Below are 20,880 nucleotides of genomic sequence, written 5' to 3'. Positions count from 1 at the left end.
GGAGTTATACTGATTGTGTTATACTCAAAAAATACTCAAAATGTGAAGACAAAGATACACATGCAGTCACAAACAAATACACAATACCTTGCAGACCATTGCAGTTTTGGCTCCCATCCGGGCGGCCTGTACACACTGATTGGCTCCTTTCCCACCAAAGCCAATGAAAAACTTGTGTCCATGGATGGTCTCTCCAACTCTGGGCAGTCTTGGGGCCTGACTAAAATAAAAGAGGAGTATGTTTTAGAAGAAAGGAATTGGATTGATTGAGTTGGACATGCTTAACTGATACCTGATGGGAACTTCTTTGTCATATGTATTGAAAAGATGAAATAAACTATATTCAAATTACTTAATAAAATGAAAAAACACAAAACTAAACTAGAAAATGCATTTCCTGAAGGAAATACCAGTGCATGAAATGCAAAAGTTAAGAAAGGAAGAAGAAAAGAAAGAAGAGTGAAAGAAGGAGAAGAGAAAGGAATGAAGAGTAAAAGAAGGAAAGAAGAGTGGAAGAAGAAAGGTAAGAAGGGTCAAGAAAGGAAAGAAGAGTGGAAGATGGAAAGAAGAAAAGAAAGAAGAGTGAAAGAAGGAAAGAAGAGTGAAAGAAGGAAATAAGAGTGGAAGAAGAAAAGAAGAGTGGAAGAAGGAAAGAAGAAAAGAAAGAAAATTGAAAGAAGGAAAGAAGAAAGGAAAGAATAGTGAAAGAAGGAAAGAAGAGTGGAAGAAGGAAAGAAGAAAGGAAAGAAGAGTGGAAGAAAGAAAGTACATAGCTTAAGTGTCCTTAACAAGACCTACGCAGCAAAGTTTGAATGAAGCTTCTACGTTAAGCGGTTCGAGCTGAATTAATCGCAGAAGTCGGTACAAAGAATAATAAGATGAAGAAGAACTAGAAAATGCATTTCCTGAAGGAAATACCAGTGCATGAAATGCAAAAGTTAGGAAAGGAAGAAGAAAAGAAAGAAGAGTGAAAGAAGGAAATAAGAAAGGAAAGAAGAGTGGGAGAAGGAAAGAAGAAAGGAAAGAAAGGAGAGAAGAGAGGATGAAGGAAAGAAGAGTGAAAGAAGGAAAGAAGAAAAGAAAGAAGAGTGAAGAAAGGAGAGAAGAGAGGATGAAGGAAAGAAGAGTGAAAGAAGGAAAGAAGAAAAGAAAGAAGAGTGAAGAAAGGAAAGAAGAGTGGAAGAAGAAAAGAAACTAGAAAATGCATTTCCTGAAGGAAATACCAGTGCATGAAATGCAAAGGTTAAGAAAGGAAGAAGAAAAGAAAGAAGAGTGAAAGAAGGAAAGAAGAAAGGAAAGAAGAAAGGAAAGAAGAGTGGAAGAAGGAAAGACAAAAGGAAAGAAGAGTGAAGAAAGGAGAGAAGAGCGGAAGAAGGAAAGAAGAGTGAAAGAAGGAAAGAAGAAAAGAAAGAAGAGTGAAGAAAGGAAAGAAGAGTGGAAGAAGGAAAGAAGAAAAGAAAGAAGAGTGAAATAATGAAAGAAGAAAGGAAAGAAGAGTGAAGGAAGGAAAGAAGAGTGGAAGAAGGAAATAAGAAAAGAAAGAAGAGTGAAAGAAGGAAAGAACAAAGGAAAGAAGAGTGAAAGAAGAAAAGAAGAAAGGAAAGAAGAGTGGAAGAAGGAAAGAAGAGTGAACAAGAGTGGCTCTGGATGAAGAGATAAAGAGAGAGTGAAAATATTGAAAAAAGGAGATAAAAATGGAGTGAAGAAGAGACATTGAGGGTGAGAGAAAGTTGACTGAGAGAGAAAGATGGAGAGATGGAGAGAAAAAAAAGTAGAGAATGGATGGTGTCTTAATGGTCCTAGTTACAGTTAAATTGAGAGGGACAGAGAGAGTAGAGGTTCCTTTGATTTGGTGCAGCTGTCAGTGAAGCACAGGTGCAAGCCAGTTTAAAGACCCTATTATGATGTCATAATGGCCCAATGTAAGTCAATGGGAGAAATTTATATTTGTTTTTCTTTAATATCTTAAAAAGTATAAAGTTTAGAAAAGTGAAAAATACATAGCATAAGTGTCGTTTACAAGACCTACGCGTCAAAGTTTGAATGAAGTTTACGTTAAGCGGTTCGGGCTGAACTAATCGCAGAAAAAGGTAACAAGAATAAGAAGAAGAAGAAGAAGAAGAAGCCTAGGAATAACAATACAGGGCATTTCATGCACTGTAACTAGAAAATGCATTTCCTGAAGGAAATACCAGTGCATGAAATGCAAAAGTAAAGAAAGGAAGAATAAAAGAAAGAAGAGTGAGAGAAGGAAAGAAGAAAGGAAAGAAGAGTAAAAGAAGGGAAGAAGTGTGGAAGAAATGAAAGAAGAGTGAAGAAAGTAAAGAAGAGTGGAAGAAAGAAAGAAGAAAAGAAAGAAGAGTGGAAGAAAGTAAAGAAGAATGGAAGAAGGAAAGAAGAAAAGAAAGAAGAGTGAAGAAAGTAAAGAAGAGTGAAGAAAGTAAAGAAGAGTGGAAGAAGGAAAGAAGAAATGAAAGAAGAAAAGAAAGAAGAGTAAAAGAAGAAAGGAAAGAATAGTGGAAGAAGGAAAGAAGAAAAGAAAGAAGAGTGAAAGAAGGAAGGAAGAGTGAAAGAAGGAAAGGAGAAAGGAAAGAAGACTGAAGAAAGGAAAGAAGAGTGAAGAAAGGAAAGAAGAGTGGAAGAAGGAAAGAAGAGAGGAAAGAAGAGTGGAAGAAAGAAAGAAGAAAGGAAAGAGTGAACAAGAGTGGCTCTGGATAAAGACAGTAAAGAGAGAGTGAAGTGGGAAAATATTGAAAGAAGGAGAGAAAAAAGAGTGAAGCAGAGAGATGGATTGTGAGAGAAAGTAGAGTGAGAGGGATAGAGAGAAAGAAGGAGAGAGAAAAAAAGTAGAGTATGGAAGGTGTCTATTAATAGTCCTAGTTATACAGTTGAATGGAGAGGGACCGAGAGAAAAGGAGCCTTGGAACATTGGCGCAGGTGTCAGTGAAGCACAGGTGCAAGCCAGTTTAATTACCCTATTATGTCATAATGGCCCAATGTAAGTCAATGGGAAAATTTTGATTTGTTTTTCTTTAATATCTGGTATTAAAGTATAAAGTATAAAGTTCAGAAAAATGAAAATTACATAGTCCTTTACAAGACCTACGCAGCAAAGTTTGAACGAAGTGTCTAAGTTAAGCGGTTCGAGCTGAATTAAGCGCAGCAAAAAGGTAAGCGGAATAAGAATATGAAACGAAGGAATAACAATACAGGGCATTTCATGCACTGTAATAAGAAGCCTAGGAATAACAATACAGGGCATTTCATGCACTGTAATTAAAAATAATTTGTGCAACAAATCAATAGATCTTCTTTGATCTGGGACTAACCTGTCATGTTATTTATTTATTTTTTAAAGAGATAAAACAAATACAATCTTCTACAAATAATGCAGATATTGTGCACTCTTTTAAATGGAGATAGAAAACAGCAACTTGAGTAACCAAGGAACTTTTCCACTTCCACTCAGTTCTCCTGCTTACATATTTAAGTGTGAATATTTCGTTATTGATCAAAGGGCATCTGTTTCTAGTTGGTTGTCTTTGTTTTGAAGGGTGTAATAGTGTCTAAACAGTTGTAGATAACTCATTTAAGTTAAACAAGTCATTAGATAAAGTAGAAGGACCTCAATACTGTGGACAACAGTTAAAAAGAATAGAGTTTTGATCAGAGACAAAATTCTTAGAAGATAAACCATCAAAATTAAACCCAGAGTAAAAACCAGATCAAGTGTGTGACCATGGATAGTAGTGGACCCACATACACCATGAATACAATTCAATCTATCTATAAATCCAGAAAGCTCTGTGTGTGTGTCCATCTAGGGCGTATCTCCCTGACGGTAGTTACGTTAGTTATGAGATTTCGCATGTAGCTTACACATGTCATGAACCTGTGCATCCTTGATTTTGAAGATTTCTGAATTCATAGTTCGCGAGATATTTGTATTTTACCGTTTCCCGTAGGCACTATGGGTTATCGTTTCCCGTAGCAAGTCCCACTGACCGATTGTGCACCGAAATTACGTCACAATCAAACAATATACGCGTAGCGGTATTAAACTATCCTGCCTTCACTCAAAGTTCAGAATAGCGTTGGATACGATAAGGAGGTCCGCATTCAAATTCTTCTTGGTGAACAGATACAGACTTTTGCTCAGGTAATCTTAAGACAGTGATTGATTTTATCTATTCGTTTATCAAAGTAATGTCTAGAGTTGTACAGTCATCTAACAGACAGGGAATAGTAATCCATCAAAATATTCATATTGTTTATTAGTATAGCGTATTTTTACAGTACATTTCTGCACTTATTCGACTTACAACTTGGCAAACTCATTTCATAAGCATGGTTGAAATGTAACTGTGATTACAGCACGTATTCATGGCATATGCAAAACGCATGAATTTTACTCAATACAACTCTCTCTCTGAATTCATAGTGCCAAGTGATTGATTTTATCTATTCGTTTATCAAAGTAATGTCTAGAGTTGTACAGTCATCTAACAGACAGTTAGGCACTATGGGTTATCGTTTGAGTATACACCGCTACAAATGGTAGCTTATTGATAAGCCTCGGAGGCTTTCAGATTGTCCATTGCTTTCCCATCTGTTGCTATGGAGTCCACGAAATATGCGCAAATCTCGCTGTAAACTATGTTGGGCCACGTTGTCATGTTATCCTCACAGACCTGCACTGAATTCGGGTGGGGGATAGTAACGCCATCTCCAGTCAGCGCAAATCTCGCTGTAAATTATGTTGGGCCACGTTGTCATGTTATCCTCCCAGTCCTGCACTGAATTCGGGTGGGGGATAGTAACGCCATCTCCAGTCAGAGTATTTAAACTGTGTTCCCATTGTAAGGACATTTATTAGCTTACGATCTGTCTGAGAGTGGGCTGTCAAAGCTAGCATCATCGAAGTCATACAGTACAGTAGGCTACATACATTCAATAAAATTAACTTACATTTGAGTCCAACTGCATGACCATTCTTACCCTACACTTACCCTTACAATAAAGAAGTGATCCTATTTCAACCATAACTTCATTTTAAATAATTTCTTTCTTTATGACATTTAGTTTATAGTTTAGACAGCAACGTTGACATCTATATCCAACTGCATCCACTACATAATCTCAAACTTTATTTGTTGGTATATCTCCAAAAAGGTTTACATTAAAACATTTCTTAATGAAAAGGAAACATGCATCACAATAATACTTCAGTGTAACCTGTACCTATGTGGAGTGCAAATATGTCTTGCTATAACACTACCCAACAGCTACACCTACGTCTGCTAACATTACAGAATGCATAATTCCTACGGGCACTGCACTAGTATATAATAATGATCAGTACGTAAGATTGACTTTCTGTCAAAAATGACTGATGGCATATTATAATGTGACATACCTGCCAGTTTTTGATTGACAGGTTGGTTGACAAGCTAGGTTCCGGTAAGCGAATTGCAGCGATTCGCTTGGGTGAATCGCTTCACCTGGTGAATGAGACGCGCACGAGGCGCATTGCATCACTTAGAGACAGGGGCGTGTATGGACATCATAGACCTATAGGCTACTAGAGCCTACTAGTCACGTTAGAGCCTACTAGTCACGATAAACATTGGTGATAACGTATAGTTAACGTTAATAGTAGTCAAAGACTCTTAGTAAAGATCTTACTCATTCTCTTGGATGAAAGTCGATAACAAAACAGAGACAAATAGCTACACAGTCAAGCAATGTCATTTATTTCCTAAAATACGTTTTACGAATTGTATAGAAGTTGTACTCGCATTTGTATTCAAAGTTTACACTTTAATCTACCAAAGTACTCACCTTTTAACAATACAACGTCCACAAGTTACAGATTATCTTCGTACAACATTTACAACACTGGCGCACGATGGCATTTCTTATTAGGGTGAATTCAGGTATATTTGGACATCAGGTAATTTGGGACAGAATAAGGAAAAAGGAATTTACTTCTGCCTGGAAAAGGCTATGGTAAGTTAGGGGTGCTGATACATTGCTTAGCAAGCATATAACTAAAATCACATGACATAAGGTAGGTGACATCACACAGGGGGTTGTGGTCAGCATTACACAGGAAGTTGACCCCAAAAATCAAGGTCAAAAATGACATTAGAATAGATTAGATTCAACTTTATTACAGAGTAGAGTACAAGTACTGAGACAACGGAATCTAACCAGAAGTGCAGATAGCAGAAGGGTGCAGAGTATTGTGCATATGTATAGTGGCAGTAGCCTGACGATGTCATACTCATAATTCTAGTCAGAATATGAGTCTGATACTGAACCATTGGGCTGTGATTATGGGGCGTGTTTCAAGGAACCAGGGGGAAAAAATGCATCTTGGCTCATTGGATACCTAGAACCAATCAGAGCAACGAAGTATGACCATCTGATACATTAAAACCTGATCCCGTAGGAAGGACGGCAAAAACATCTTTTCGATTGACAAATGCCTTGATCGCGTTTCTCTGTTCCTCTTTCAAAATGAATGCGCTGTCAATATCTGTTGAGACTTTGGTGTAAGCGTTAGCAATGACCTAACAATAATGGTCTAGAGCGCTTCAGTTAAGACATACAATCCTCGGCAACATTCGTGTTGCACATATACAACTAACCGAGTCAATGTAGACATAAAAAAAGTTGTGTAGATAGCATCATTTACATAAAATATGTCCCACTTTACAAGCCGGATACGCCGCAATCTTGGGAGAATTTCGAATCTACCGCTTGATCATCTGTCCATCATTGTATAAAGCCCGCCCTGACAATTTGATTGGTCCGGCTTTATCCGCCCGATGAAACTCTCTCCCAACTAGCTCAGAGCCAGACCAAATCTCCCTGACCAAACATTTTGTGGGCGGGGTTTGGGCTGGAGCGTGAGCGTGACAGCCACTCATTTCGGTCTTTAGTCACGCACTCTGTAAAAAAACCTGTAGGCTATTTAATGGGCCGCAGCGCGCAAACCAGCGTTTCCGTTGTCCGGTAATTGCCGGTCTTTGTCCGAAAAAAAAATTGAAATGTCCGAAAATATTAGAGCTCACCGGTCAAATTATCTGATTGGAATTTCTTAAAAATCCCGTCTCGCAAACACAATCTGAATTTGCCACAATCCCAATTTTTAGGCCTATAAAGCAAACGTGCACTGCCCTTATTATGTTTTAAAGGAACAGGCTAATATGCCGTTAGAAAGTTATTAAACAACACGCATATGCTGCATTTTAAATAAAGCGCAAATCATCGGTTGCAAACAAGGAGCGAACGGAGTGAGAAGGATCAAACATGAAGGATGACCTACTAATCGCCTAATAATCGCATCTGATCAAGGGTGCACCTCAATATTAGTTCTCCTAGACCTAAGTGCTGCTTTCGACACTATAGATCATCATATCCTGTTACAGAGACTTGAACATCACGTTGGCATCAAAGGCTGTGCCCTATCTTGGTTTAGATCTTACCTCTCTGATTTGTTCATGTCCATGAGAAGTCGTCAAATCACACCAGAGTAAACTACGGTGTTCCACAAGGCTCTGTCCTTGGACCACTGCTTTTTTCCCTTTATATGCTACCATTAGGTGCTGTCGTAAGGAATCATGGCATTAACTTCCATTGCTATGCTGATGACACCCAACTCTACCTATCCATGAAACCTGATGAAATTTTACATTTACCCAAGATAGAAGCTTGCCTCCATGATGTAAAATCTTGGATGGCTAACAACTTCCTGCTCCTCAACTCTGATAAAACTGAGGTTATGCTTGTAGGCCCCGATCAATTGAGAACTTCATTATCTACCCTTCTATCCACACTCAATGGCTTCCCAACACCCAACACTAACATCAAAAACCTTGGTGTAACTATCAACCAAGACCTCCTACTTGACTCACACATAAAACAGATCTCAAAGACATCATTTTTTAATTTCCGCAATATTGCCAAAATTAGAAAGGTCCTATCCCTCCAAGATGCAGAGAAACTAATCCACGCATGTATTACTTCCCGCTTCGATAACTGTAATGCTCTTCTGTCCGGATGCAGCATCAACACAATAAAGAGCCTCCAACTTATACAGAACGCTGCTGCTCGTACACTCACCAGAACTTAAAAGTATGAACACATCTCACCGGTACTCGCCTCTTTGCATTGGCTCCCCGTCAAAAGTAGAATCGATTTCAAAGAACTCCTGCTAACATATAAAGCCCTAAACGACCTGGCCCCAAACTACCTCAAGGAATTAGTCGTCCCATATTGCCCTCCAAGGCTGCTCCGCTCCCAGAGTGCAGGCCTCCTGGTAATTCCAAGAATATCAAAAACCACAATACCACAAAAGCCACAAAAGCAGAGCCTTTAGCTACCGAGCCCCCCTCCTCTGGAATAATCTCCCTGCCTCTACGGCGTACTGGGCAACGGACTGGGTCCCCTGGTTGAGGGTAAGGACTCGTTGTGCTGCCTGGTTCTCGGTGCGCCCTGTGTCGAACATCAACCCCAGGCGACGCAGGAACAGCTGACTGTCATTTGCCTCGGGCCGCTGACAATCCATGACAGCGGTGGCCCACTCCAGGGCTGATCCCGAGAGACGGGAGATGATGTAGCCCACCTTCGCTGGCTCGGTGGGGAAGAGACGTGCTTGGTGGAGAAAGATCTTTGAGCACTGGAGCATAAAGCCCCGGCAAGCTTACTTAAGTATTGAAAGTAAAAGTACAAGTAAATCCTGTTTTTAGAATTATGAAGTTTATTCAGACTAAAATTAGCAAACTTATAAACATGGGCTGATTTTAACACAATAGGCAATACTAAAGCAGCACCAAAAATAACAACCCAGTCATTACTTAAAACTGAAAAATGTCCTGTTCATCTTCAAAAGAAGTAAGTTCTCAAAATTGCGAGAATTCAGTCTCGCTCTTCTTGGGCTGAAGACTATGAAATACTTTCAGTAACATGCACACACATCCCTTGAACAATAACGTTACTGTTCTGTACTTTAGATTGTCACCATCCTAACTGCGTTTATCCTGTGCTGTATGGACTGCTTAAAACAATTAAGAGTATAACCACTTCTCCAGGGACCACTACACCACTGGATACAAGCTATAATAAATAATAAGTATTAAAAACCCAACCAAACATACCATTTTTGAAAATGTATTCACTTAGGACAGATGAACAGCCATCCACAAAAGACAACTTTGAAAGATGTGTGCCAGTCAGAATTTGTGCACATCCTGTTCAAACAGACTGGAGACAGCGAGACAGTGAGGCAGCAACGAGCTGTGCCTCATCTCAGATTGCGCAATCCCTCACAAATTTGGTTGAGCGTAGAACCTATTTAGCCTTGCTGATCTTGACATAAAAGCGCAGTGAAAAAGTATGCAGTACCGCTGCCTCAATGAAGCCCACTGAGAACCAAACGGTCGGGTTTATGCTTGTTCTGCCGATGCTCTTGTTCTACACTTATATTTGACATTGACTGCGAAAATGGAAGATTCTATAGCTAAGCTAAAACATTTCTCAAAACTGGACTTTCAATCAAAACGTGAAATGATCAATAATGGGAGAAAAATACCGTAGCTAAAATGTATGCTTCGTACGACAGGGCAGAAGATAACTTCTAACATTCAAAACCTCAAGAATAGATTTGGTTTTGGATGTACAGTGGATACTAAATTAGGGAGGCTTCTCACCCCACATTCGCTAACATTACATTGATATCAGAGTACGCAGGGACGTGCACAGGAATTTTGAAGGGCAGTTGCTGGAAAAAACGGGCAACATATATTTTTTGTCACAGCCGCTGCCACGCACCCCTCATCTGATCGCAAATTTTGCCAATTCATGGGTCCCATAGACGTCACTTCCGTGAAGCCTGCCGCCATCTTTGTGTCCGACTCAACCATTATTCCAATTCACCCTTCGCTAAGCCCCGCCCACCTTAACTACTGTTGCTACGCCTGACAAGCTTTCGTACCTGGCATATCAATCTCAATGATAAGTGCCGTTATCTGATGTCCGCAGAGAGATAATTACTCATTTCTGGAGTTCAGGGGAGATCTCTGAAAGAACGAGGCAAAAGGGGATTCAGTATGCTTTTGAGGGATACATACATGATATCTGCGCGAAGTCAGACAATGGGGAAATACATATTAAAACCTCCGGCACCCCCCTGATGCTCCCACGTAGGAACTGACACAGGGAGAGCAGCAATCGGATTGGGGAAGTCGTGTGTCGGCCGTCATTTAACAAAATACTAAAATATATTGAACAGTATGTCAAAGCGAGCCTGCATCTTGACTCTTACCATTTTATTTTACGTTAAAATGTACGCATTCTAAACAAAGAACCGTAATCATTTGCAAGCAATACTGAGATGAGTTAACTATCCGCTAGCTTGATAACATTAGCTTGTCCTCATGTTGGAGACTTAACAAAGTGCCAAAATACATTCAACAGTATGTCAAACGCGAACAGTAGATATGTAGCTTATAGTCTCATTTTACGTTAAAATATGTGCATTGTGAACAAAGAACTGTAATTATATGCAAGCAATACTGAGATGAGTTAGCTCGCTTGCTAACATTAGCTTGTTGTAAGCAAATGTAAGTGTTCTTTGTAAACATTCAGCTGCGATTGGGGCCTCCCACACTTCTTTATCCACTCACGGCATTTCTCATATTGAGTTTTGGGTTTTGGGAATGGAAAAATTCAACCCCACCCTCCAAAACTCTTTGGGTATCGGCTGTCGGTATTGCACAACCCATAGGCACAGTGCTTCGGAATCTTCACTTTGCCAAATGCTTGTCAGGTCCTCCGCGCTTAGTTACCCGTTGCTAAACTACGATTGGCCTGGGGCAGTTTTTGGGCGTGGCTTAGCGAAGGGTCAATTGTATTATACAATTTTTGTACCAAATAGTAGCTAGTTAGTCATATATAATAATATCGAGCAAAAATATAATAATAATAATAATAATAATAATAATAACGGTTATATAATAATTTTATTGTTTTCTATTGATAGGTTCTTCCAATTCAGACTTTTCAAAAGTAGTATTTTTTCATTTTAGTGGTTAGTTAGTTAGCTTTCATAGTTAGCTACCAAACAGTCATGACTACGAACATAGCACATCTGAATGAGGCAGAAAGACAGCGATATTTAGAAAAAACATTGATTATTGGCTGTGATCCATATTTATTAACTAACTGTCTTTTCCCGACATATACATTTATCTTGTACACAATCCATCCCCATACACAGGATTTAGCCTGAAGGCTTTCAAGAGTACAGATGCATATCAATATGCAGTTGCAGGATGGGTGAACGACACCAATAAATGGCATCTGGAGGCAAAACACATGTATGTCATCACAGGACATCTAAGTTACTCAAACAGCGATTATCAACCGATTTAATTTAGTGGTGGTTTAGAGTGCCAATGTGGGCTAGCTAAAGCCTTTAGTAAAGTTTGCTAGCAGGTCGCTAGCTATTAGCATTCTAGCTTAGTCAGGAGAGTTTAGCTCTGATAAGACACAGCAATTGTTCACGATTATATCAACGTGCTGCATTTCACTTAACATGTCAGTCATTCCAAGACTCTGAACACAAAATCAACATCTCCATGGATAGTGGTGCAGGAAAATAGTGTTGACTGTACAATCACTTAGCTGTTGGCTGCCAGTTGTCTCTTCTAATTTGCAGCCAACCATTTATAGCTAACCATTTATTCCGCCGATCTAAATCTTTTTGGTATACAATGAAATTGCTTATTTGGGTTATTTTCAAAATATGTACAAAACACATTGAACATGTTTTGGAAGTTTTCTTTTTTACTGTGAACCTTGTAAACATAGGTGTTTGCTCCACATAGGTGAGTTTAGCATTCAGAAACTTTGTGTGGTTTCTACACTAATAATAAGTAACTTAGAAAGTGACACTATTCTTCACCTAGAGCACTATGCATATTGATGAGAGAGGTGTAAACATTCTGGGACACCTGAGTCAAAGACAATGGCCAGGGTGATTTAAGGCCTTAATACACTTCTGCATCCTTCTCCGTCCTCGTGGGCGGACTGATTCAGACGGATTTGAGCGTACTAAGAGGCCTTATACACTTCTATGACGGCTGTGGGTGCTGAAAGTAATTCACCGCCAGACCATTGGGTGGGGTAACAGCTTTTAGTCAAGACCGGCGCTACTCTTTCAACTCTTTGTTAGAATGAATTGCTTGTTTTTTCTCCCTCCTCCCATCTGCCACTGGTCTGACAAGCAGCTTTGGAGCAGCAGGTGTGATCACATGAGTCTTGGAGACCAAACGTTATTCCTATATCCCTGTTGTAGTGGTCAGACAGCATTTCGACTAGGCTATAGTTCATATATAGGCTATAGTTCATCATTGCCTGCGGGGCGAGTCCGGCCAAACATTTAGAAATTATACTCGCTCGGATGGGGCTTGGACACATCAGCGATAAGGCATTGAACATTCTATATTTAAAATATCTTAATAAGTAGGCTAGTGAATTGAACGTGCCTGCTTCACATTAAGCAGAAGTTTGTTTATTGACACATCTAAGGACGGCCACAGCACTTTGAAACAACGTGTTTATAGTGTAACAAATCTGGGCTAGGCGCTCAGAGATTGTCAACAAATATATATATTCATTTATTTTATAGTGCTTATATTGACAGTGTAAAGGAGATAGTGAGAAAAATAAAGAGCCCGTAGGCCAGAGAGTCTGTATCACCGTCCAAACAACAAAACCGCGCAGTTTTGTACTCTAGTCGTACATCCCAAAACACAGGAAAAAATCCCCAAAACTCCAATGCAAACTAGATGTCCAAACAAAAAAGGTATGTCCACATGAGTTAATACACACAAATTAATCCACACAGCAGCGAGACAATGCTCCTTTAGAAACTGCAACCAGCATCAAATAAAGTGAGGAAACAGGTTCGATCTCACCTCATGCTCATTGAACTGTTTGCCCTATCCCGATGGTAATCCTAACCGGGGGTGATGAGTAGGGATTAATCAAATATATTTCCGATCGGCAATGTAGTCCGTTTATCTGGAGACCTCCAGGATATCAGGTCGCCTCCGTGACTCCATTCATTATTCTAGCAGTTTTTCCGCGTCACGGTTTAAAAACAAAACAGGTGATTCCAAACGGAGCGCAGCCATAGGACAGACAGAAAATGTGTGCGCGTGAGTGAGTGACCCTATCCTCTCCCTAGGCTCTGGAATCGGTGACATACGTCAAAACATTCTACTGACCAAGAAAGTATCACAGTAGTACCTGGCCAGGCTTTCAATCTTATATATTGGACACACAATCAGGTTACCTTTAAATTATCTATAAGCCATTTTTTTTTATATGTGGCTGATGTCACAATAGGTTACATTTTTCAAAGGTGATAGAAAAAAGGCAAGATCATCGCTAGGTGAAGGCCTACTTTCTTACTCCGTGGTTATCTTCCTTTCCCTTCTGTCTGCGGTTGATGAGTAAATGAATGGCAACTTGATTTGGCCCAAGGATTTATTCTCCACACTCTGCACAGAGTTCAACGTTACAGTAACATAACTTTGCTCCGGTCGCTACATCTGATCTATCAGTGTGCATCACCATTCTCCCTCTCTCGCTCGCTCTCTCTCTCTCTCCCTCGCACACTCACCCAGTAACCAACGTGTTGCTCCATTATACAGTATAGGATCCGCACCATTAATACTTCATTAGATGGTGGACCGGGATTAAAATGTGACCTGAACCTACGTTGTGAATTTTTTTATTGTCGTCAGCGTATTTATTGCAGCGGGACAAAGGAAAAAACCTTTTAGCGGAGCGTGAAAGTGTAGAGGGCAAGAGTCCTCGTTCAAAGTGGGTAATGACAGAAAAAGTCTGAGAACCACTGACATACACAGTATGCAGAAGTTGGTTTATTGACACATCTTATAAGGACGGCCACAGTGCTTTAAAACGACGTTTTACATTAATCAAAGGTGAAAGATTAAAGGCAAGAGAATCGCCAGGTGTACCTTCTCATTATGTGTGTGTGTTGTCAGTGTTTGTAATACAATGGTGTTGGCTGTAAGTTAACTCCACTTCACTTAATCTTAGCGTTTTTGACAATAAAAATAAATCACATTTAGGATAACAGCCTTCTTCCTGTGTGCGGGAGTTTGTTTATGCCTGGGTGTGACAACGCGATTACAGGCAGAAAATTGGTATAATGGAAGGAGTTAAAAATAAACTGTCATCTCTACAGTTTAAAACAATACAAAACGAGGGGAAATCTACTGTATGGACATATTTCTAGTCAATGCTGGTGTAGTATATAAGCTGAGTTGTATTTAGGCATAACAGATGCCTAGCGTGTGTCGGCAATTTAATTCCGTTCTTGCAATGTAAATTAAGGTGCTTGTTTTGTGTGAGCGAGTACATTTTTCTGTTGATGCTGGAGTTTAATAAAGGCAGGCTTTTCATATAAAACTTACGTAAATGTGTCAGTTGTATGAGAGACATTGACTCGGTGGGGCTCAGGTAGTTTGGACAAAATACTTTAATAGCCTTCAGGCTCCTGCTGAGATCGGGGACTACTCCGGAAATTATGTCGTTAGTGGACCAATCACAGCCAAGGGGGTATCCGACTCTCTCCGAAAAGTTAGAAAAATCAGGAGGTGCACGTTTGTCTCCGACCAGCTCTCCGAGGGCTCTCCGAGGGCTCTCAGATGGCCGTTCCACCTGGGGGAAGGTGGTGCCAAGGCGTGCCTAAGTGTCCCTCTCCGACCAAAATGTACAACTATAAATAAGGCTTTACACGCCTTCGGGCAATCCAGAAGTCGCTGCCTCGCCGATAGAAAGGCTGTGGGCCAGATCCCCTCCAGAAGTCTCTGCACCAAGGAAGCCCAGCAGAAGAGTGAAGAGGGCAAGGGTGATTTACACACCTTCGTGATTTTTGTGAGTGTATTTCTATGAGTGTGTATTTTCCATGTTTTTTGTAGGAAATAAATGACATTGCTTGACCGTGTAGCTATTTGTCTCTGTTTTGTTACCGACTTTCAACCCTGTTTTGTTACCGACTTTCAACCACGAGAATGAGTATGAGGGTTTGTCTACTGTTAACGTAAACTATACGTGTAGCTATTTGTCTCTGTTTTGTTACCGACTTTCAACCCTGTTTTGTTACCGAGTAAGAGTGTTCGACTTCTATTAACGTTAACTATACGTTAGCAACGTTTATCGTGACTAGTAGGTTCTATCGTGACTTGAAGGCTCTAGCAGCCTATAGGTCTACGATGTCCGATTGCACCCCTGCCTCTTAGTGATGCAATGCACCTCGTAAGCGTCTCATTCACCAGGTGAAGCGATTCACCCAAGCGAATCGCTGCAATTCGCGTACTAGTTCTTACCCGGGTTGACGGACAGGTTGTCATCCTGTTGGTGATGTGGCGGAAAAAGTGTTGGATGGATGTGTATGTGCGCATGTGTGAACACTTGAGGTTGAAAAGATTGATTGATGAAATATTGTACACGTCGATCACTCAATCAATTTTAATGGAGTGGTACTGGTGGAACTATTCGTCCTACTGATTGGAATACTTTTTCTTTTTCCATACCAAAGTGATCGACCATATCTCACTCATGAGACGAATGACTGGGGTCTTGTTGCTTGGTGGGTGTTTGTTTCAAAGAGAAATTGGCTACTGAAAGTCTCACTAACAATGAGTATCAAAACTGTGACAATAAACTGTGACACTAAGCACACAACTGAGTATACATACCATGTAATGTAAATGTAAATGTAAATAATTTAGATAAATTAATTCAAACACAGATATAAATAACTTGACTATATTGCAGCATTAAGAAGCAAATACTGTTTCTGGAGTTAAGTGGAGTGCTAGATGGCATGTTAGAATTCAGTTCCATTTATTTCTATGAATAGGACAAACTAGGGGAACGCTAGCTATTATTTCACTAACAATACAGAGGTGCAGTATCTGTATGTACAGGTAGTCAGTCATGTATATAAAAGTAAAAAAAAAAAAGAGTGCACAGTGAACAGTTGGAATTGAAACAAAAAAGCATTGCTGATTTTACTTACACAAAATCTTAATCTTTCAAACATATATTCTTTTTAGGCCTCAAACAAGTACCTTAAAATGTGATGAGCCCCAAAACAAAGTGTGTCACTATCAGTGACGTGCGGTGAGGTTCCTAGCTGATGAGGCACAGAAACCGGAAGTGATTACGTCATTCCGATCTCTAGTTGTTTAAAAAAAATGTAAATGTATACATTATACATGTAAAAATGCATATGGTTTAAAATTTGTCATCTGACCAGGACTGAAAAAACGTTATGTTTCATTGTCTAATACTATTACTTTTAAACGATCAGGGTTTTTTTTTTTATAAGAAGTAATGCGGCTCAATACTCAACTGACTTGTTTACCTAACTTTTACAAGGCTATAGGCTTACAGCTAAACGTACAACCGGTGTGCAAGTTGAACTTTTACACCCTGTCAAATAAGATATTAATAGTATCAAGCGAGCGTATGTAGCCCTCCCACCAATGATGTGGCTCATTTCATTTTGTCTAGGGACAATATAACTACGGTTTTGAGATGCTAATTTAAATGACTCGGACAGAGTTTTGAATTTGCAGTTTAGACAAAATCAATTGCATATTTATTTACACAACATATTCACAAGCAAACAGTTAAACACCGCAGACATAGCACACAATACCAAAATGTTCTACTGACCAGTATAATTCAAAGTTGGTGCACTTTCTTTGGAGCTCGTAACCGTCAATTAGAGGTGAAACAAACGTCATCCACTCACGACTATCCGTAGCCTGACGATGTCATACTCATAATTCTAGTCAGAATATGAGTCTGAGACCGGACAATTGGGCTGTGATTATGGGGCGTGTTTCAACGAACCAGGAAAGAAAATTCCTCTTCGCTGAATTGGATACCTAGAACCAATCAGCGCAACGTAGTATTACCATCTGACAGATTAAACTTTTACCTGCTCCCGTAGGAAGGACGGCAAAAACATCTTTTCAATCGACAAATGCCTTGATCGCGTTTCTCTGTTCCTCTTTCAAAATGAATGCGCTGTCAATATCTGCTGAGATATGCCTGCTCACGTTACTTAATTAGCACTCAAGGCTAGAAGCTACCATTAGTTTCGATGATTTTTTTGGCCGACGCGTTAGCATAACCGATCAATAATGGTCTAGAGTGCTTTAGTTAGGACCTAAAATCATCGGCAACACTCGTTTTGCGTATACACAACTAACCGAGTCAATGTAGACATAAAAAAGTCGTGTAGATAGCTTAAATCATATAAAATATGTCCCACTAAGCTCCCGAGACGGCGCCATCTTTGTTCGATGTATATTCCGGTATCTTCTATCTATATCTGTCCATCAACGTATAAAGCCCGCCCTTACAATTTGATTGGTTTAGATTGCGTTTCAACCTTTTTGAAACGTTAAATCTCTCCCAACTAACTCGATTCCAGACTGAATCTCCCAGACCAAAAATTTTGTGGGCGGAGTTCAGGCTGGTATCCAGGCTAGACTATCCGTATAGTTCAGTGGAAATCCGTTGTCTTACCCCGCGATTTTCCTCCTCTTCTTGAGCGAATGCAGTCAGTAATTTAGCTCAGGAATAGCACCTAGTCTGCTCACAACTTCAAGGCATTTTTCCTGCGCCAGCAGCCTTTAGCGAGGTCCGTGTTTCGCATGAATGTAGTCCCGTTGGGAAACGTGAAACACTCCAATACCTTCTGTCCCGTCGTTTGAAGCAAACCTTTTAGCTCCGGCATTGGTCTCCCATTATCAATCATTTCTTGTTTGGACTGAAAGTCCAGTTTTGAGAACTGCTTCAGGTTAGCAATGCAATCTTCCATTTTCGCTCAAAGGTCAAAGTGAAGAAGCAGTCCAACGTCAGATTATATACCCAACAAATGCCCTCTCGCTCGCCTCCCTTCTTGAAGCAGTGGTACAGCGTGCCTCACTAACCATATCTTTCAATGCGTTTTGAACTCAACTCAAAAGGTTCTAAGCTTGCGCACGCATGCGTTAAACCCAGTTTGGAGTGATTGCGCAATCTTTAGTGCGGCACTGCCTCCCCTGCCCATAGACTCCAATGCATCTGCCTCCCTTGATGGCACGTCCATGTTCATTGGCTGATCACTGTCACTGGGAACTGGAAATGCTCAAATTCAGCGATTTTGATAATAAAAATGCTCGAAATGATCGGAATCATGCAGAACTGACACTCGTAACACAGATAACTAGAGAAATATGAATATTTATTTTATAATACATAAACATATATGATTTTTTATTATTTTTTTTATATATATTTTTTTAACTTTTCAAAATGACAGGCTCTGCCTCCCCTGCATCCTATGACGCACGTCCCTGGTCACTATACTGTTTGGATCTGTTCATGTATGTGTAACTTACAGACTAGTCCTCTCCTCTAAAAACTAAACACACTATTCCAAAATCATCTGCTATTCATACTTTTGCCATTTCTGCCATTGATGTGTAATTCCCACTCACAACCCACAAAAGGTATTCAGTGATGCAATCCTTGTGGTTAGCTTTATTTCCCCTCTCTAAATGGCTGGCTGGGTGAAACAATGTGCTATTCAAGGAAAACATTGGCTATAACAGTGACTAACATAAAGGCAGCTTTTATTACTTCAAGTCTAGTGATTGCAGATATCTTCTACAGAGCATTCCAGTGAATATTGCGTCATTCAGATGCTGAATTACACTACAGAGCCTAGATAGGTGAATTCACAAGCTTCCATCTAAATGCTTTCATACTGCAGATAATTCATTTTATATCATAGCCATTTGGTGATTCCTTTGGTTTTCTTGCTGTATATTGAACACTCACAGGCATTAGCATTCATACACTATTTACATGGGGGCAACGTCAGGACATGTCAGGACGACTCAGGGTTCACAAAGAGGTGAAAGATAAGGAAAATGGGACTAGGGCACCTCTACACACATTAACTCCAACATCGCCAACTGAAAATACATTAACAGAAAGGGAAAAAGGTACTCAAATTTAGAACATTAGATTACTCCAATTTAGTAGTGCTGCCTACCAGCGCAGGGGCGTCCCTCTCTACCTTTAAGAAGCTCTTGAAGACCCAACTCTTCAGAGAGCGCCTCCTTTCCTAACTTGCATTTCCCCTCCCTTCCTCTTCCCTTTTCTACCCCTCCTTATCCTTCCTCTAATGCTATCTCCTTTACTTAACTCGCACTTACAGTAGTTACATTCCTGCTCTTTTTTGTGTGAGTGGCCTAGGTAGTCCTGCCCTTTTTGTCTTATGTAAAATAGTAATCATTGTTACACTAGGTCCCTTTTGCTCGTAGCTTGATTGTTCTCTCCTTTGGATAAAAGTGTCTGCTAAATGACTAAGTGTAAATGTAAATTACTCTCTTAATAATGAAACATTGAAATTGAGTGTAACATTGCAACAATGAGTTGTAGGAACAAATCATAAGTTATTATTTTAGCAAATGTACAATCCAACAGTAAGACCCAGTGGCTTATTAGCTGCTGCAGTTAGAAACAGCAGATGGCGTCATTGTGGTTTGGCTCTCAGCAAAGAAGAAAAAAGAGAAAGTATATTGAGTAGGATGTGTCATTCCATTTGTCACAACTGCACAACACATCACCCTTTTAGACAACTGGATTTCAAACTTCAAAGCCTTGCATAGCACTTTGATGAGCTGGAAGTATACAGTACCTTGCGTAAGTATTCACCCCCTTGGATGTTTTACCCTTTTATGGCTTTTATAAATCAGTCATGGTCAATATAAGTTGGCTTTTTGGACAAAAAAAATCACAAAATAGCTCTCTTTAATGTCAAAGTGAAAATATATTTCTACACAGTCATGTAAATTAAATACAAATATGTAATGAAAATAAGTGATTGCATAAGTATTCACCCCCTTTATCACCCCCTTTATATAGACTGACCTAATTCAACAGAGGTCCAGCCAATTGGTGCTAGAAGTCTCACAATTAGTGATATGGGGATCAGTGTGCAGTAAATGTGTCTCAAGTGATTGTAGTATAACGACACCTGTGTCTGGAAGGTCTATTGACTGGTCAGTATTCAGTAATCAGTATTCCTGGCTACTGTTACAACATGAAGACCACAGATCACCCTAAGAAACTCAGAGAAAAGGTTATTGAAAAGTACAGGTCAGGGGAAGGATACAAAAAAATGTCCAAGGCACTTAACATCCCCTGAAATTCTGTTCAATCCATCATCAAGAAATGGAAGGAATATGGCACATGTGTAAATCTGCCTAGATCAGGCCGTCCTTACAAACTGAGTGACCATGCAAGAAGGAAACTAGTAAGAGAGGCCACCAAGACACCTATGACTACTCTGAAGAAGTTTCAAGCTTCAGCAGCTGGTATGGGAGAGACTCTGCATACCACCACTGTTGCCTTGGTTCTTCACCAATCAAAGCTTCATTGAAGAGAGCCACTGTTGAAAAAATGCTCCACTTTGGTCTCATCAAACCACAGAACCTTCTTCCACTTGACCATGGAGACTTCCACATGCCTTTTGGCGAACTGTAGTCGATCCTTTTTTTCAACAGTGGCTCTCTTCCATAAAGCTTAGATTGGTGAAGAACCAAGGCAACAGTGGTGGTATGCAGAGTTTCTCCAATCTCAACTGCTGAAGCTTGAAACTTCTTCAGAGTAGTCATAGGTCTATTGGTGGCCTATCTTACTAGTCTCCTTCTTGAACGGCCCCTCAGTTTGTGAGGACGGCCTGATCTAGGCAGATTTACACAT

General features: G+C 40.0%; 1 protein-coding gene across 2 annotated transcripts in view; it reads right to left on the bottom strand.

Moving 5' to 3' along the window:
* Positions 1–20,880, bottom strand: part of rbks (ribokinase) — an 81,963-nt gene that overhangs the window by 38,972 nt on the left and 22,111 nt on the right. The window contains exon 3 of one of the 2 annotated variants that reach the window (XM_080849600.1): positions 88–220. In XM_080849600.1, the coding sequence (XP_080705726.1) occupies positions 88–220 (133 nt within the window). The remainder of the gene's footprint in view (positions 1–87; positions 221–20,880) is intronic. The other variant, XM_080849601.1, reaches the window with a different exon arrangement.

The sequence above is a fragment of the Sprattus sprattus genome (assembly GCF_963457725.1).
Source record: "Sprattus sprattus genome assembly, chromosome: 13".
NCBI lineage: Eukaryota > Metazoa > Chordata > Actinopteri > Clupeiformes > Clupeidae > Sprattus > Sprattus sprattus.
The sequence above is the reverse complement of the archived record's forward strand: the minus strand, read 5'-3'. Positions and strand labels throughout refer to the sequence as shown.